This window comes from Tamandua tetradactyla, chromosome 9, assembly GCF_023851605.1.
Source record: "Tamandua tetradactyla isolate mTamTet1 chromosome 9, mTamTet1.pri, whole genome shotgun sequence".
NCBI classification, from domain to species: domain Eukaryota; kingdom Metazoa; phylum Chordata; class Mammalia; order Pilosa; family Myrmecophagidae; genus Tamandua; species Tamandua tetradactyla.
The window spans coordinates 81,536,095-81,555,733 of record NC_135335.1 but is presented as its reverse complement, the minus strand read 5'-3'; the positions used below and the strand labels follow the sequence as shown (position 1 = coordinate 81,555,733).

Below are 19,639 nucleotides of genomic sequence, written 5' to 3'. Positions count from 1 at the left end.
ATTTCCTTGACCTGAAATTTTTTAACCATCCTGAAGGATTTCAGAACACAAAGAAAGACACAAGAAGCAAGAACAAATGTCATCAGTCCTAATTGTGCAATAGTCAGTGTTAAATTTAGTTGCCTATATTTAAAAGCAAAATTCAGTTAAAAATAAAATCAGCATTAGAAGTTTATTAACCTCAGGCTGGCTCTGGCCAGAAACCAACAGGTCAACTTAAACAGAAGCATATTAACCATGTTTCCAAATGTCTACTTAACAATTTCACTTGGATATCTAGGACCCATCTCAGTATGGTCAGAACAGGACTCTACACCCTTTCCCCTCTGGACTGTTCCATCTCCATGAATGACATTATCATCTACAAGCTATAGATGATACTCAAGCCAAAGGCCCTTGAATAATCCTGGATTCTTCCTTTGATCTCATTTCCCACATCCAAACCATGAGCAAGATCTGCAGGCTCTACCTTAACATCTATCCCACATCCATCTTCTTCTCCTCATCCTCCCCACAACCGCCCTTGTCAAAACCACCAGCATCTTTAGCTTGGGTACCGCAATAGCTTCCAGTCTGGTCTCTCTTTTTATTCTTTATCTCCTTCAACACAGCATTCTCCATTAAACTTCTAGGGTGAATTTCTAAAACACAATAAACCAGGGGATTTAGAATAAGGTTTGAATTCTTAGTGGTGGCATAAACCTTTGTGACCCAGCCCTCTCCTTATCTCCTGCATCACCCTCCAGTGCTCTCCCCATCACTCACTGTGCTTCAGTCTGTCTGCTCCTGGAACACTCCACTGTTTGTGCCTTAGGGCAGCTGCTTTGTCAGGGCCATTCTATCCCCAGATTTTTCAAGGCTGCCCTTTCCTGATGCTCAGGCTTCAGCTTAAACATCACCTCTTCAATGAAGTCTTCTCTGATATACAACATCAATTAGCCTTCTGCCCACAACACTGCCCAGTTGCTTTCGCACATCAACTATGTGATTTTATTAATAGTTCTTGTCACTATCTGACCCTATGATTCTTTTATTTGCGCATTTATTGACTGCGGTCCTTTATATGCTAAAAATGCCACCATAATGGGAACATGTCTACTTTGTTCATCACAGGTTCTCCAGCAATTAGAGCAGTGCTGAGTATGTAATAATTGTATTCCATAGATTTCACTAGATTAAAAATACAGATTGTGTATCTACTAATCTTAAGGTTCTTCAGCAGTCACTGAGACTGACGTTAAGAAGCTTGCCCAGAGGGTGGGCTGCATGCTTGCCAACATTCAGTGGGTTACCCTGTCGTAGAGACGACTGAGTTCTGACACAGACCCAGTCTAGACAGATGGCTTGACTGCTCGCTGCCTTTTACACTGGCTGAAAGGGCAATGCGATCTTGTCAGACTACTGAAAAAAAGCCAAACCACGCAAAACTGGATGCTTTGGTAGTAATCTTGGTGGAGTGTTACCCTTTCCCATAAACTGCCGATTAGCGTGTTGTGAACTCACAAATGAATCTCTTTACTGACGTAAACAGATTTATTTACCAAAACAGGGGTGGCACATTAAAGTGCTGTCTCGGCAGCATTTAAATGACCTCATCTTCTGCTGGCACCAAAAATAAAATTTTACAACATCATCTTTCCCTCAAATGTGAGGAGACACATCATTTGACTAGAATTTCGCTGCAGTAAATGCTCTGGCTCTAGCTGCTAGCCTGTTCTGAGATTGTTGACATATCCCCTCTTATTTGGAAAGAGCAGACAAAATGAAGGGAAGGAAAAGAGGTGTGATTTTAGCTCAGAGCTGGAAGTACCTTAGTCAACAGAACAAGATGCTCCGTTTATAGGTGTGAAAAGCTCAGAGAGAGGACATGGCAGCCCAAAGGCCACAGAGCTGGGAATGCAATAACTCACCCCAAATCCTAGGCCTGGAGCTTTGGCTATCTTCGTTAATTAATAGAGTCAATTCTCGTGATTTGCAGTAATTATATCTATAAAGGCACTGAAGACACCGAATTAGGGAATTCTTTACCATTACCTCTAGGAAAAATACAGGTTGTGAGCCTCTGGTCATAATGTTTTTGTCAAGCAATCAACATATAATCTTATTTTATGTTTGTTTCTGCTTAAAGACAACTTATTTAATAAATATTATTGATTCATTGAAATCATAGCCAACAGCACCATAACTCATGTCTGAACGAAGCTTATCCATCTGCGTATTTTCTCTATAAAGCACATCCAAGCCTTCCTGTGCTTAGGGACACTAGGCAGAACTTCAGCTGCTAAGGGGCTTTTTTTTCTTTTTAAAATATCTTTATTGACAAATGTTCACACACATACAGTCCATACATGGTGTACAATCAATGGCTCACAATATCATCACATAGTAGTGTGTTCATCACCATGATCATTTTTAGAACATTTGCATCACTCCAGAAAAAGAAATAAAAAGAAAAATCTCACACATCCCATACCCCTTATGCCTCCCTCTCATTGACCACTAGTATTTCCATCTATCTAATTTATTTTACCCTTATCCCCCCTATTATTTATTTATTTTTTATCCATATTTTTTTACTCATCTGTTTGGGGGCCATTTTAAAGAGTGGAATTGCTCCCCCAGAGCCCAAATATCTGAAAACTTCGGCTCTAAATATAACATAAAAAGGACACTTGCTATAGGATGAGAGCCAAAATGAGAAGGCAGATGCCACCTTGTCCAACCTTAGCTGGAAACAAGTGTGTGTCAAGTGACTCATTTTTTAGCACTCTGTGCATGTCCATGAATGACAGAGAAAGTGCCACGGTTATTTGATTTGGGGATTACAAATGAATTTTAGTGAGTAGGTGAATTTGCAAATACAAAATCCATGCATATGAGGATTGACCGTATCTATAGAGCACCTACAGGTGCCAGGCATGGAGCTAGGACTGGGGAGAGAAAGACAAGTAAGACTCGTGCCTCTAACTCTACTGGGGAGACAGAAGGGCCGAATGGTGACTGGGATAAGTGGGGCCCATGTACCAGTGAGAATGAGCAGAGGGGATGGCAGGAGCACAGAGGGGAGGTGCCCGAGGATGGGAGCAGGTGGCAGGAGTGTCAGGGCAGAGGGGATCACAGCACTTAGTTCCCCAGGAAATGTAGTAAGTGAAGCTACACTGAGCAGGGGAGGAGAAACTCATCATGACAGCAGCATCTGCAAAGGCTCAGAGGTAATAGCAAACAGAGCCTTTTGAAAAGAGCTGCAGCTGATTGAGCCCAAATTCAGGAAGAGTGAGATGGAGGCAGAATGTTAAGCAGTGATTGAATGATGAAGAGGCTCACATGCCATGCCAAGGTGTTTGGATGTTACCACAAAAGCAAAGTGGACCTATCAAAAGGTTTTAAATTGCAGTATATGCATGTGGGTGGGCACGTGCGTATGCATATGTGCGCGCGCGCGCGTGTGTGTGTGTGTGCAGAGCCTTTATAAAAGGTCTGTTTGGTCGCAATGGGGACAGTGGCTAAGTGGGATGAGAATGGTGGCAGCAGGCATGTTAGACATGACTATGGTCACCTAGTACCCTGTTTTTGTGGCCTAAAGTCATGGAAGGGAGGAGAAGAGAGGTAGAGCGAGCTAAAAGATACTAAGGGAGCTAGAGTTGTCAGAACTTGATGATTGATTGGATGAGGTGTAAGGTAGGAAGTGGCATTTCAGTTGACTCTAGGGTGACCTATTATCTTAGTTTGCCTGGGACTGAGAGGGTTTCCCAGGACATGGATTTTCAGTGTGAAAACAAAGTCCTGGCGAAGGCGAAGCAGGATAGTTGGTCACCCCAGTTGAATCTAAGATTTCTGGTGCCAGCAACTTTGTGGATGGTGACATCTGGAAAGCTGGAGTGGGCTTGGTTGTGCAGGAAAGTGACACACACAACCTAAACTGGAGACACCCTGTAGGCGGTTGGTATAAACTTCTGGGCCTCCAAACCCCAACCGAAACCATTCCAGCCAACCCTAAAGAGCACGTAGGGAGATGTATAAGATTCTACAAAGGTTCTGCACTAGGGTAATTTTCCAGAAACCTACAACCTCCAGATGGGTCCCTGGTCCAAATAAGTCCTGAAACCTAGCCCAGCCTCTCCAGAACATCAGATAGTTCCATCTCCCTACCCCATGTTAGTGACAGACCCTTCCAATATGAGAGATTTAGAATTGCCAAAGCCCAAATACCCCTTAAGAGTGGGGTAGAAAGGTCAAAAGAGAAGGTAGGGTTTAACAAATGAGCATGATTGCTGAATCATTATATTGATATTTCTTTTTGTCTCCAGTATCTTAGAGCAGCTACGAGAAAAACCTAAAACTGTGGAATTGTAACCCATACCAAGCTCTGAAATCTGTTCTACAACTAATTTTTATGCTGGGCTTTGAATTTTATTTTTTGTATATATGCTATTTTTCACAAGAAAGAAATGTCAATTGTGATGATAAAAAAATATTTATTCCTTCTAGCCTCCAATGTTCTGGAGCAGCTAGAAGGAAAATTCTGAGATGATGGTATGGTGGCTGATGACAAACTCTGGGATCTGTCCTGTAACTACTTGTTGAAGAGTGCTTTGAAAACTATTGCTTTTCTTTTTCTTTGCTTTGTATTTTTGTTATATTATACAATTTAAAAAGTTTAAAAAAAGAAAGTTCAGGGCCTCGGGAGAGAGGTGAAGGTGCAAACACGAATCCAGGAGACCACCACATGGGGAGACATACATTCACCAGAGACCGTGGGGCTTCCTAGAAGAGGAATGACCTCATGTCACCTGTTTGCAGTACAGTGGAGAGCATACAGGGGCTGTGTCCTGCACGTGAATCTTCTACCGAGCTTTCCGTCTTTTCCTTCAGATACAGATGTGAGCCAGCCCGCATGAAGTCGCTGCTGGACCTCTCATAGAGAAGGCATGGGAAGAGATTCTGTACCTTATAGGGGGGTTAGGATAAGCAGGGGAATACCACGGCTACACCTACACACCCATCCATGCCCATCGTGACTAAGCTTGCCTGGCTGGCATATGGGTTTTCCTTTTTATGTCTCACGATTGGATTCTGTTCTACTTATTTCTACCATGTAGAATTATAAAAATACACATTATATCTAAAATCTTTACCAGAGAGGTAGCAAATAATTCTGAGCTCATTTCTAAAATGCTTGTCTATGTCTTAGGAGGTTTTTAAGGAGAGATTTAAATTTGTAATAAAAAAAAATTGATTGGCTTGCATATGTATCACTGTACTATCTTACAGAAATATACTATTTTTGAAAGAAAACATTTCCTAAAGGAAATGTGTTTCTTATACCTCCACTAAGGAAGAACAGAATATTAAAAAAGGCTAAATTTTATTTTAATATAATATTTTTTTACTTAGAAAAAATCCAATAGTCTGTGAAAAAGAAGTACCTGGCAAACAAAATGGTCTGGATGATCACATAAGCCTTTTCTATAATTTATTAAGTCTTAGTATTCATATTAAACCATTAATAAAGCACAAATGGAACAAGTCTGGCATATTTAATCTCCCATTATTCAAAAGGAATGTAATCTTTTCCCCCAAAGGCTTAGGAGGCAAATAGATAATTTTTGTTTTCCTGCAAATTCCATATTAGGATGATCTTCATCTCAATTTATTTTGGAGTAAAAATAGAAATCTACTTCTATGAAGGTGTATTGGTTCCAATTATTATGCCACCAGGATGTGGTAGGAAGCTGTGAAGATCTACTTGCGAACTCTCTAACAACCCTGAGCAACCCACGTAATGAAGATACTTCTGGAATTGGAGTGCCACAACATTCATGCTTGAGAAGGAGTGTGGCCTAGAACAAGCAACCCAGACCAAATTATGACCCAGGACCGATACCATTATCTATGGATAATGATCATTTACCCAAAATACAAGTCTCTTCATCCTATAGGTTTGTGACTTAGAAAAAAAAATGCTCCAAAGGCAATAGAGCCAGGTTGTTTGTTTTGTTTCCCCCTTTTTATTTATACCTTTTTGGACATTTGACCTTGAGTACAAAAACGAGGCAAAGGAATTGTGTGGAATTCAGATAGTTTAGTCTATAAATTCAATTTTATGCTATTGCTTTCAATTAAGATGACCAAAGAATGGGTACATTCTTTTTTTCTTTTTTTTTTTACATGGGCAGGCACCGGGAATCGAACCCAGCCACGGTGGCCCGCCCAAGAATGGGTACATTCTTAAAAGTCAGTTTTGTTTTGTTTTCTTGTTCTTCTAAATCACTCCGAGTCATTTCCACTGTGTCCTAGGCCAAATGAAAGCCTGTAGCAACCTTCTTTGTTAGTTTATAAGTTTCAAAATGATTCAGGGCACCAGCAGTCCCTAACTTGTTTATTTCACATTGGCTTTTTGTATCTTCACAACCTAATCATGTCAAGATAGAGTTTGCTGATAAAGAGCACTTGACAGCATTTTATTGCCCTTGATTTTGGCACATGTGTGGGTGTACATTATAATCTCCTTAATCATGTTTTGCCCTTAATCATGGTTTGGGGTCCTTAAAATTGGTAGAAAATCATTGATAGAGTGATAGAGACGTTACTAATTGTTTTCACCTAGTTCCTCGATTGAAAGAAAATAATCCCTGGAGGGAGGGGTTATTTTGATTCTTTTCAACCATCATACAGATTATTTACAACTGCAAAACTGCATTAAATAGCCTTATTAGACAATTAAATTCACTCCCAGGGCAATGTTTCCCAGTATGCAAAGCCGAACTTGATTCTTCTGTTCCTGTCTGACTGGGTACCCATTTTCCACCTTTCCAACTTTCTCTTTCATCCCTAAAGGGCATCTCCTGAGTCCGAGAAGAAACCAACCCACAACCACCTAGACAGTTATCGGTTCATTAGGAGTCCACAGGAATATCTGCCAAGAGGATTCTTGGAATGAACATTCTTAGCCCAAAGAAATGTAACTCTAATGAGAGAATGTTGGTTATGATGGGAGAGATTTACCCATTATCATTCAGGATATACCACATCTGCTTTGCCTTAGGTAAGACGAATGCTGACCATCACAGCTGGATATCATACTATCAGAGATTTCTGTGAAGCTTTCCAAACTTCACTAGAATTCAGCAATGCAATATACATGATCCCATGAAAATGTCACTGGTTTTGATCTGTTAAAAATGAAAGCAGATGCTTCCCTGCATGTTGGACCATACTTTCTGAATAATACTGAGACTTGGAGGTTTATACCATGAACTGCCACCAGGAATTCTTGGCCTAGCCGTGACAATTCCACTGGTGGCAGCAGCTGATAAAAAATGATGCAGCTCAAATACTTTATCTGGTTCTCATATGACTCAAATTATAACCACAGAAGGCTTGAATTTTCCACTTAGGATCACTTGACTAGCTCTCTATTTAGGTAGGATAAAATGACTTGAAATTTGTTGTTGTTACCCTCTGATCATTTATCACAATGAAATTTTTGGCTTCTAAATGTAAGGTCATCTTAGATAAACTTTCTAAACTTAAACATCGACTTCAAAACAGTATTTCTTTCAAAACTCAGGTTCAACCAGCCAAACAAATCTTACCCGTGCCAGACAGTCACTGGATTGGAAATCCGTCTTCCCAGCTTTGGAGAGGCGGCGTTTGTCATGGCTTGAGGGTAAAGGAGCATCTATCTTTGGAATTCTAGTCTCTGTCCCTCTGTCCACTTCTGACTTCCCCAGGTGGGATCCAGCCACTTCCTTGGGTGTGTCTGGGCCATTTCCTAGCTCAAAGACATAGCCATTGCCAAGTTCGGAGTCTGGTCCATTGTCCAGTTCAGAGCTGGGCTCATTGTCCAACTCATAGCCAGGGCTGCTGTTGGATTCTTCAGTGGTCTTGCTGATAGAAGGCCTGGAAATGACCCCAAACTTTCTTGTTCTTTTCCCCTTTTTTGTGGTTCGGTCAACCAGCTCCAGGGTAGGTGTCTCTCCAGGCTCAGAACTGTTGTTGCTGTTGCCATTGTAAGGAGAATGGACTTTGGGCTTAAAGCGGCGCAGCATGATCAGGTAGATAAAGCCGCCATTCCAGCACTGCTCAGCCAGGTAACTGCAACGAAAAGGGAGGGGCTGGTCAAAACCTTCAAACGCCCTTCTCACACAGAGCAGCAGGAAGATGCACTCAATAGATCGCACAGGCACATCTGCTGAAATATTTGGCCGATATCTCGAGGTACTAAGCTTCCTAAAGAGGAATTCATTCTTTTTATCTATATAATTGTTGACCTGAAAAATAATGTAAACCTAAAACAAAATAAACCCCAAACCAGAAAAAGCACGAACTAGTAATTATTAAAGGACCCTAGAATCTGGGGTCTATCAATAAAGCCACTCAAAAAAATTATTCCCCACGCCCTTAACAACTTCTGGCATTCCCACAGAATAATACTGCAAGTCCTCAGGGTAAAGAAGAGGTCAAACTGATTGGGAAAAATGGAAAGTTCTGCTTTTAGGATGAAAAAACCCAACTGCAGGGGGTGCAAGGGTAGTTCAGTGGCAGAATTCTCGCCTGCCATATGGGAGATCCGGGTTCGATTCCCAGTCCATGCACTTCCCCCAAAACAAACAAACAAGCAAAAACAAATGAAAAACAAACAAAATAGTGCTGCCATAATGGGCTACTTACATGGGAAAATAATGAAATATGACCCTGCCATACAGCATACAAAAACAAAAAACAAAAAATAAAAAAACAACTGCACAATAATTAGGAAATTATGCTTCACTGAAGTTGATATGAAAAAAGAATCTGAGTGGGGGGCATCGTGGAGGTGAGATTGACTAGTCTTGAGATACAATCACTAAACAAGCCCTAGTAGAAAATCAGTGATAGAGATATTATGCTGCATTAAATGAGTATCAGGTTCATTTCTTGGCTATGCCCTGCTTTGGGTGGTCACAGCACACCTAGAGTGTCCGTGTCCATCTGGGCATCATATAAAGAGGAGCAGTTACAGAGTGGGAAACACAGACATATGGTGGCCAGGACAAAGAAGACTTCTGGAGACCGCGTCAACCAGGAACCGTGGGGAGGAACAAGTGACGCTTAGCATGGAGGACACAGGACCAGGGTCAGTCACTTTTTTCATATATCAGAAAAAATATTTGAGGGCTGCCAAATATTTAGAAGCAGGAAACAATACAAACGAGGTAACGCAAGTGAAGCTCCACGGCCCCCACCCCCGCCCTGACAATAACTACTCAGGATCTTAAAGAATAACAAGAAAAGAGAACATCAAATGAGGTGAATAATAAGCGGTATTCAGGACCAGATCATTAAAGCTTTAGCAAAGAAAACACTTGCTCCAAGTCAGGAAACCAGGCTGGGTGGGCCCTCAAAAGTTTGCCACTCAAGATAAGAAAGTACAAGCCCCTGATGAGCACGGGGAAATGCTTTTGCCATTGGAATCTTGCCACATTCTGCATATCACTGGTTCCCAAGAAAATGTGTCAACAACCATCCTTAACAAATTTGACTTGCTTCCTGTCTTCAAGTGCCCACACAGAAAGGCCTGGGGGTATGCTGCCTACATCTTCAGGAAGCAAAAAACAGGACCTATCCAAGGGCTCAAAGCCAGCTGCTCTCCCTCCATGGCACAGTGTTACCTCTAAAGAAACAAGAACTGCAGGTAAATAGACATCAAGATGCCCTTCTACTGATGCAGTTATGGTCTTGTCACCAGGGAAAACGAGATGAGCTTCCACTTGGGCAGCGGGTACAGTCACCTCAGGCAACAAGGATGGGGAGAGGTGTGTTTGAAATGTCAAGTTCTGGGCCAGAGGTATCGTCCCCTTACCTTGTGGTCAGGGGTTAATGCCATGACAATAAAAACCCATCTAAGGAAAAGAATAACTCTGAAATTTTGCCGTGGAATAAACAACAGTGAATGTTCCTCAAATATCAACCAACTCTAACAAAAACTTTTTTGATCCTGAGCTATATATATCATGGTAGGGAATGTATGTACAAAAAAAGCAGGTGGATAAAAGATACTGTACAGACCTCAGATAAGCTCTGTGAAATACAATGGGATGAATAGGCATGAAGACTGGTTGACTAGAGTCTAGAAAATCAGAATTAAACCTGGGTCCCAGCACAATTTTTCTACAATGTTTAGATTTCATTTCTTCTTGTATAGGTATAAAACCTTGAGGGTAGTCAGTCAAGTTGTAAGGGTTCCTTTAAACAAACTGCTACTGCTTAATCCAATACATATGCTCAGATGTTATGCAAAACAGTGTGAATAACTGTAGTAAAAATAGGATGAGGTTGAGAGTTAGACACCCAACTCTGAATCCTGACTTTGGCTCAACTGTGTAAAACAACTGCAATTATACCAAATGTCCACCAAATGATGAATGGATAAACAAAATGTAGTATATCCATATAATGGAATATTATTTTGTAATAAAAAGGAATGAAGTACATGTGACAACACACATGAACCTTGAGCGCATTAGGCTAAGTAAAAGACGACAATCAAAACAATCACATACGAGTCCACTTACATGAAATGTCCAGAATAGGCAAATCCATAGCGACAGAATGTACACTGGTGGTTGCCAGGAAATGGAAGGAGGGGGAGTCGGGATTGATTGCTGTTAGTTACAATTTGGGGGGCTGGGGTGGGTAATGGGTGAAAGAAATGTTCTAGAATTAATGTGATGCTTGCACAACATAATGAATATAATAAACCCACTGAATTGTATACTTTAAAATTGCATATTGCGTGAATTATGGCTTAACAACAATAAAAACAATAGCAAATATAATAATGCTGGCCTAGTTTTGCGTACACACTATTTCCCTAAGAATCTCGTTACAGAAGAAATAGGGCTCTGAAATGTTAATTAACTCATCCAAGTTCACAGAACTGCTAAGGAGGGACCCAGGTCTTTCTGATTCCAAGGCCCATGCTTCATCTGCTGTACAATTCTGCTTCTTGAAACCATCATCATGCCTGCGTTTTAGTTTCTTCATCCATAAATTGAGGCTTTTAGACTCAATCATCTCTAAGCATCTTTCAAATTCTAGTAATTGTGAATGTTAGTTTTCTAGGATGTGATCTGGCGATAAGAGGATCAAGCCACCCCAATGATACTGATCCAGTGCTAAGGACAAAACACAAACCTGGAAAATAGAAACATTTTCTGCCTACATTTCCCTAGGTCTCATGGACATTTACCATCAACCTGTAAAAGACTCCGTCTGGAGAAGGCAAGTCATTAAAATTGCTCTCAGGAATCCTGCCTTTTTTTTCTCCACTAAAGTCTCAACAACTTGATGGATTGTTTGCAGAGCTCCTCTTTCCACTCCCTAAAAGCCTGACCCAATGCAGAGATTCTGAGTATAAGATCTTCAATATTTTTTCATCTCTACTTTCAAGGGTCCTCCAAAGAACCTTGGAAGGTGCCAGGGACTGAAACAGTACTTATTTCCTTCTAAAGGGTCAATACTCAGCCAAACTACAAAATAAGATGAGTTTATCTTTAACTCAGCACCACCTCCCCATCCTCTCCTGACTTCCTAGTGATAAATAAAGACACTGACACCTTAAGGGAACAGTATGACAGGTTATTTTATTCTTTCCTGGACACTAAGGTCATTCCAAAGACAAACAGTAATGAATGAATAATGGAAACCAGAGCAAGTTGCTGAGAGAGAATCTGTTAGGCAAAGGGTACTTTTCTTAGAATTTTTCAAATCACCTTCAACACAAAGCCTCCAGAGTCCCTCTCCATTTATATTTATGTGACTTACCTAACTTTGCCAGCCTCTTCCTGGTTAATTCAGACATCCAAAATTCCTTTTTCAGTACGATTCTTACCCACGTTAGAATCTTTACATACTAAACTTCAAAGTCAGCATTTGAGAAAGAGAAAACAGAACATAATCACACAGCTTAGACAAACAGAAGGTTCCATCTTCATAAACGTCTCTGATTAGGCTTTCAGAAGCTTCTCGATCATACGATTATTTTTTTAATTTCTCATACAATTTGAAGCGGCCCCTAGGCATTTAAAATTATTCATTCAATAAAATTCAAACTTATTTTATATTGACCCTTCTAGGACGACCTTAAGATAAATGAGGAAAGACCAACACATCCAAACATAAGGGTCTGAATTATAATCTAGAACTCGCCATCTGAAATCTGTTGTAGTTCCTTACTTCACATGGCCTTTTCTGAACAGATCACTTCTCCCTAGATATACTTTATCCAAAAGAAGGTTTTGAGCATTTTTTTCTGTTCTTGGAGGCTCTGTATAGTTCTGGAGTCAGCTCTCCTGGGGTGGGAGGACCACAAAGGGGTTGGCAGGTATGACTGGATGATTAGAAAAGCTGGGGGGATAAAGCCACAGGAACAGCGAAGAACAGAAAGATGGAAAAGTAGAAGATAAGATAGAGGCAGGGGCAGGGAGGCATTAGAAGGCCAAAGACACAAATGATTCATCTTTGCCCTGATTCAATCCTAAGAAGGCTTGAGGCAGCTGTAAAATTTTTATATTCTTGACTGTTCTGTCAATGCAGGTCCTTCTGAAAGATCATCTTGAGCGCTCAACCATCAATTACGAATGCCCAGAACACACGTGTGACCCCACTGCAGGGTGCTGGTCAGCTGAGCCGTGGACATTGTGTGTGTGTGGTTCTGTCACTTGATCTCTCGCACTGGGCACTGGCCATTAAAACATTGCATAACTCAAAGAAACATAAAAGAATGCTGGAAATCAGACTTTTCACCAAAGTAGATATTCCTACTTCATCTGAATATGTCAGGTCCCCAGGGCAGACAACAAGAGAATAAATATTGACTGCAAGATGGTGTTTATATGCAAGTTATTATGACAGAGTCTGAGCTTTATAGAATGGGAATAGCTGCTGATAGTTATTCTGTATAACAAAAAAGACAAAATGAAGATGAATTGTTCTTGTCCATTATTTTCTCCCACCTATCAAGTAATGGGATGCTCAAAAGCTGTTTGTGGTCCTTTGAAACTCCACCAAATCTAATACAGAGGGCTGTCTGAAGAAGTAAATCTCTAAGTTCTCAGAGAATAATAGATTGAGAGGAAGTGTTAAATATAAACAGATTAATTTCCCAGTGAACTCTTGATGGGGAAACAGAGGTAGGCAAGTTTGGACAGCACAGTAAGAGGGGATGGCAAGATGGGTGAATGCTACCCTGGAGTCATTTAATAACCAGGTTCTCCAAGGGAAATCTCTCTTAGGTCTTGCCTCCCAGCTACCATATCTCACAGATAACTCAAACCTCTTTAGAAAGGGTCAAACTTTCTTTGAGAATTCTGAAGTTTCCCCCAAATTTTTGGCTGAATATTGTACTTATGAGAGGGACTAAATTCTTGCTGTACCAGAAAGCCTTTCCTGAAGATAATTCAATCTACTTCTTTGCCCAGACAGTGAGGGAGAAACAGCCCTGAATAAATGAAGGAAGATGGGGTTCCTGAATGAATGAAGGAAGTCGGAACTCAGGTTTCAGTGAAACTTTGAAAACAGAAGAGGGTGACCAAGATGGCAATGAGAGACACTCCAAGTTTCTGTTCCCTGATAGAATCGTTGAACAACTAGCAAAGGCAAAGCCATCTTCCTCTAAATCTGAAAAACAGTTAAAGGGTTCAGTAACTGGGTAAGTGTTGAACAGGCAAATGCAGCTTTAAAACCAGCAGAGGAAATTCTTGGCACCCTTGCTGAACCCTCCCTCCTCCCTCCGTGGTGAGGTGTGGAGTGGCCTGTGCTCCCATTGTGGGTACCTGGACATATTCTGGAAGGAGTAGAGCACCTCTACGTGCAAACTGAGGTACCCGTAAGTCTAAGTCACTGCCAATTTACTGGGGAGAAGGCTGAACGACTAAATCAGGAAACTTGGGCTCACCCTCCCAGAACTTGCCCAGCAGATAGAAGCTGCGTGCAGACAGCTAACACAGTGTAAGAAACAGTGCAGTCAAAGCATCCTGGGGCAAAGCATTACCTGCTTTAAGCATTGCAATAGCGCAGCAAGGAATGGGAGAAACCCTATTTCAAAGGAAGTAGAGGTGTAGTTCAAATTCTTAAGGCCACGCAAGCACTAGTCCAGGAAAAGACACAGGCTCAGAAAAGGAGAGGCCCCTGTACTTCATTTTCACTGTGGCTGATGTTTTTGATAGGAGGGCTAAACTCTGAAAGACAGCATCAGCTAAAGCAGAGCTAATCAGTAAAGACTGTGAAAGGTGTTTTTTGTGTGTATTGGTTTGTTTCTGTTAGCTTCTGGCATTTGAGGAATTCTCATATCACTAGTTAGACACCAGCCTAAGGAATAGACAGCTTAGGTATAAAGCCCAGCATTATCACATTAAAACATTAAGATGTACAGTGTGTAACTAAGGAGTACAAGACAAACAAAGAACTGGGAAATGATGGCCTATTTAAAGGAACAAGATAAAAGTCCAGAAACAATCAACAAAAAAGACCAGAATTTTGACATATGGACAAGACTTTTAAAAAATGATCCTCAGTATCCTCAGGAAATAAAGGAAAATACAAAGAAGGGCCAAAAGGAGATCAGGAAAACAATGAATAAACAATACGAAAGAGAAATTTTTAAAAAGGAACACATCAGAAATGGAGATGAAGATTGTAAATAACTGAAATGAAAAATTCTCTAGAGAATTTCTAGAGCAGATTGGAGTTGTCAGACAAAAGAATCAATGATCTAGAAGACAAGATAATTAAAATAATTCAGGGTGAGGAGAAGAATGCAAAAAAACAGTATTTTAAAAAGCAAAAATGGCCTAAGAGACCTCTGGAACATTATCAAGCATACCAATATATACATTATGAGAGTTCCAGAAAGGAAAGAGAGAGAGAAAGGGGCAGAAGAAATAATCAATGAAATGAAAGAGAACTTCTCAAATTTAGCAAATGCACATTCAAGAATTTCAACAAACCTGAAACAGAACAAACTTGAATAGAAGCATACCCAGACACACAGTGGTCAAAGGGTCAAATGCTTAGGATAAGGAGAGAATTCTGAAAGCTGCAAGAGAAAAGCAGTGGGTTACATATGAGGGGTCCCGATTAGATTGAGTGCCAACTTCTTACCAGAAACCATGGAGGCAAGAAGAGAGGGGGACGAAATATTTAAAGTACTGAAAGAAAACTATAAACCAAGATTTTTGTTTCTGGCAAGAATGTCTTTCAAAATGAGGAAGAGATGAAGACAGTCCCAGATAAACAAAAACTCAGGGAATGTATCACCACTAGAACTACCCTAGAAGCAACGCTAAAGGAGTCTTTCAGACTGTAAGGAAAGGACACTAGACAATGGATCACAGTGGCATAAAGAAATAAAGGCCTCTGGTAAAGGTAACCACCTAGGTAATTCTAAATAATAGTACTACTGTATTTATTGGTAAGTAACTCCACTTTTTACTTTATAGGTTCTAAAATGCAAATGCATAGAAATTAATGGGAAAAAAACAACTGTGGTTTTGGATATACCAGTGTGTAAAGATATAATCTATAAGGTGGGGGGACAGAAGGGTATAGGAACAGTGTATGTGCATGATATTGTTAGTCTGATATAAAATGAGATGTAATAGATTTATGATGGTAAATTTAAATAACATGGGAACCATAAAAAATACATGTGAAAAATACATAGAGAAAGAAATGGGAAGGGACTCAAACAGGTATAATACAAACAATAAAAATATATTTAAAAGGAAAATAAAATAATAAATATGAAAGTACGCATTAAAGGAAGAACTGAGGGACAAAAAGATATAAGATCAAAATGTAAAATGGCAGAGGAAAGTTCTTCATCATCAGTAATTCCTATAAGTATTAATGGATTTAACGCTCCAGCCAAAAGGCAGGGATTGCTAGAAAGATTAAAAAGTACAACTCAGCTAGCTATATGCTGTTTATAGGAGACTCACCTTAAATTCAAAGACACAAAAATGTTGAAAGTGAAAGGATGGAAAAAATATATCATGAAAATAGCAACAAAAGAAAGCCGGGGTAGCTATACTAACAGCAGATAAAACAGATTTTAAGTAAAAAAAACTGTTAGGAGGGAAAAAGAAGGTCACTATATGCTGATAAAATGTCAATTCAAAAAGAAGATATAATAATTATAAACATATAGGCCCCTAATGGCAGACCCCATAATATATGAAGCAAACATTGACAGATTTGAAGGGAGAAATAGACATTTCTACAATAATAGTAGGAGATTTTAATACATCACTTTCAATAATGGATAGAACACCTTGACAGAAGATCAATTAGGAAACTGTGATAGTTAGGTTCATGTGTCAACTTGGCCAGTTGATGGTGTCCAGTCGTTTGGTTAAGCAAACACTGGCCTGATTGTTACATGAGGACATTTCATGGATTAAAATCATAAATTGGTATGCATAATTGACTATAACTACAACCAACTGAGGAATTTGTCTTCAACAATGAGAGAAATCTCATCCAATCAGCTGAAGGCTTTAAAAGGAGAAGTAATGATTTTAGCAGTCAGAAGAGAGAATTTCCACTTGTATGTCCACCAGCCAGCTTCTCCTGGGGAATGCATACAAAATCTCCATTGGAGTTCCCAGCTTGTGGACTACTCTATGAAATCTGGACTTGTACATCCCAACAGTCACATGAGACAATTATAAAAATTTCATAATATTTGTAGATATCTGTCAATTCTGTTTCCCAGAGAACTCTAATATAGAAATAGAAGAAGCAAACAATACTATAAATCAGAAAGAACTGACAGACATATATTGAATACTTCACTCAACAGCAGCAGAATATATATTCTTCTCTACTGCACAAAGATCATTCTCCAGGACAGAACATAAGTTAGATCACAAAACAAAATCATACAATATGTTCTCTCCAACCACAATGGAATGAAGCTAGAAATCAAAAGAAAGAAAACTAGAACATTCACAAATATGTAGAAATTAAATAACTCACAAATCAATTAATGGGTCAAAGAAGAAATCACAAGGAAAATTAGGAAATATCTAGAGGAAAATAAAAATGAAAACACAATATAGTAAAACTTATGGATGCAGCAAATGCAGTGCTAAGAGGAAATTGATAGTTTTAAATGCTTACCTTAAAAAAGAAGAAAGATTTCAAAACAGAGAACTAATCTCAGGACTGAAGGAACTAGAAAAAGAATAGCAAACTAAACCCAAAGTGAGCAGAAAGAAGGAAATAAAGATTAGAGGGGTGATTTTAAAAATAGAGAATGAAAATACAAAAGAGAATCAATGTATTCAAAAGTTGGGTTGTTGAAAAGATCAATAAAATTGACAAACCTTTAGTTAGATTGACACAGAAAAAAATTGAGGATGAAATAACAAATCAGAAATGAAAAGGGGAACATTATTACTGACTCCACAGAAATGAAAAGGATTATAAGAGGATACTATGAACCATATGCCAAAAAATTAAACAACCTACATGAAAACGACAAATTTCTAGAAACACATAGACCACTTGCATTGATTAAAGAATAAATGGATCATCTCAGCAGACCAATACAAAGTAAATAAATAACCTCCCAACAAACTCTGAGGAGCCAAAATGACGGTAAAAAAGAAGGAAGTTGGAGGGTCCACATTTCTTGATCTTACAACTTATTGCAAAGCTATAGTGGTCAAAAGCATGTTACTGGCACAGGGACAGACATACAGAACAATGAAATCAAACTGAGAGTATGGAAATAAAGCCTCACATGTATGGCCAACTGATTTTTTCCAAGGATGCCTAGTCCACTCAATTGCAAAAAAACAGGCTATTCAACAAATGGTACTGGGAAAACTGGACATCCATGTGCAAAAGAATGAAAGGGGACCTCAAAATCTCACACCATATATAAAGATCAATTCAAAATGGATCAAAGACTAAGTATAAGAATCAGGAATATAAAACTCTTAGGAGAAAACATAAGGAAGGAAGCATCTCAGAACCTTGTGTTAGACAATGGTTCTTAGACAATGGTTCTTAGACAATGGTTCTTAGACTTTATCCTCAAAACACAAGCAACAGAAGAAAAAAATAGGTAAACAAGACCTCATCAAAATTAAAAACTTCTGCTCATCAAAGGGCTTTATCCTAAAAGGAAATGACAACCTACACAATAGGAGAAAATATTTAGAAACCACATGTTTGATAAGAGTTTAATATCTAGAACATATGAAAAAAATCCTTCAACCTGTCACCAAAAAGACAAACAACCCAATTAAAAAACTGGCAAAGACTTGAATAAACATTTCTACAAAGAAGATAGAGCAATGGCCAAAAAGCACATGAAAAGATGCATAACATCATTAGCCATTTGGGAAATGCAAGTTAAAACCACAATGAGATACAATTTCACACCCACTAATTAATCCACATTTTAAAAATAGATAATTACATGGTTTGAAAAGTGTGTGGAGAAATAGGAACACTCTTTCCTTGCTAGTGGGAATGTAAAGTTGTGCAGTCACGGTGGAAGACAGCTTGGCAGCTCCTAAGAAAGTTCAGTGAAGAACTACATGACCCAGCAACCCCCTTCTATGTATATACCCCAAAGAATGGAAAACTAAAAGCAGGGACTTGAATGGATATCAGCACACCAATTTTCACAGTGGCATTGAGAATATTCTCAATTACCAAAAGATGGGAGCAAACCAAGTGACTCTCAGCCCATGAGTGGATAAATAAAATGTAGTATGTACATTCAATAGACTATTATTCAGCTGTAAAAAGGAATGAAATTTGAACATGAATCAACTTGGATAAGCCTTGAAGACATCACGTTGAGTGAAATAAGCCAGAGACAAAAGTACAAATATTGTATGATCTCAATGATATGAAATAGAATAAGCAAGCTCATATAGAGTCAGATTCTGGAAAACAGGTTACCAGGAGATGGTGTCAGGGTAGGGGATAGGGCGTTAAGGCTTAAATGTACCAAGTTTCTATTTAGGACAATGGAAAGTTTTATTAATAGATGGTGGTGATGGTACCACAACACTGTGAACATAGAAAACAGAAAAGTGTTATAATTTGTGTTCCAACCCAACTTAATCCCAAGACCAAAGAACACACCTGGCATGAGTTTGATTAGGGACTTATGAACAGGAGAAGATTCTTCCCGACGATGGCTGGTTGGCAAATGGAAGTCAGTTGGCAAGTGGAAGCACGCAAAAGAGAGGAGCACCATGGGAGTGGTTTATAAAGGTTCAGGTCCATAGGCTGTGACAAGAGTTTCAGCAGGGTCTCCTGAGATTTGATTTGGAAGGGTAGTTTTAATGATATTCTTCCATCCCCCGAGGGGGTCTGTTGACCTTCAATATATGTCCCAGTCATGTAGGTGGCTGAGTGGAGTGACTTGCTCTCATAATGGAGAAGGGGGTGGGGCCACGGTCCTGGGTCCTCACATTTGAATGTGGTTTAAAGGGGAAATTTTAGGTTGTGGAATATGGACTGTAAGCTTTCAACCAATGTTAAATTTCTTGGATTGGATAACTGCACTTACCATGATGACATAAATGAATATCCTTGTTCTTAGGAAATACACATGGCAGTATTAAGT

General features: G+C 39.5%; 1 protein-coding gene across 10 annotated transcripts in view; it reads right to left on the bottom strand.

The window, feature by feature from the left end:
- Nucleotides 1-19,639, bottom strand: part of PDZD2 (PDZ domain containing 2) — a 462,289-nt gene that overhangs the window by 131,935 nt on the left and 310,715 nt on the right. For 9 of the 10 annotated variants that reach the window (XM_077116902.1, XM_077116903.1, XM_077116908.1 and 6 more), the window contains one exon: nt 7,596-8,097. In XM_077116902.1, the coding sequence (XP_076973017.1) occupies nt 7,596-8,097 (502 nt within the window). Of the gene's footprint in view, nt 1-7,595; nt 8,098-19,639 lie in introns of those variants that run through there. The other variant, XM_077116912.1, reaches the window with a different exon arrangement.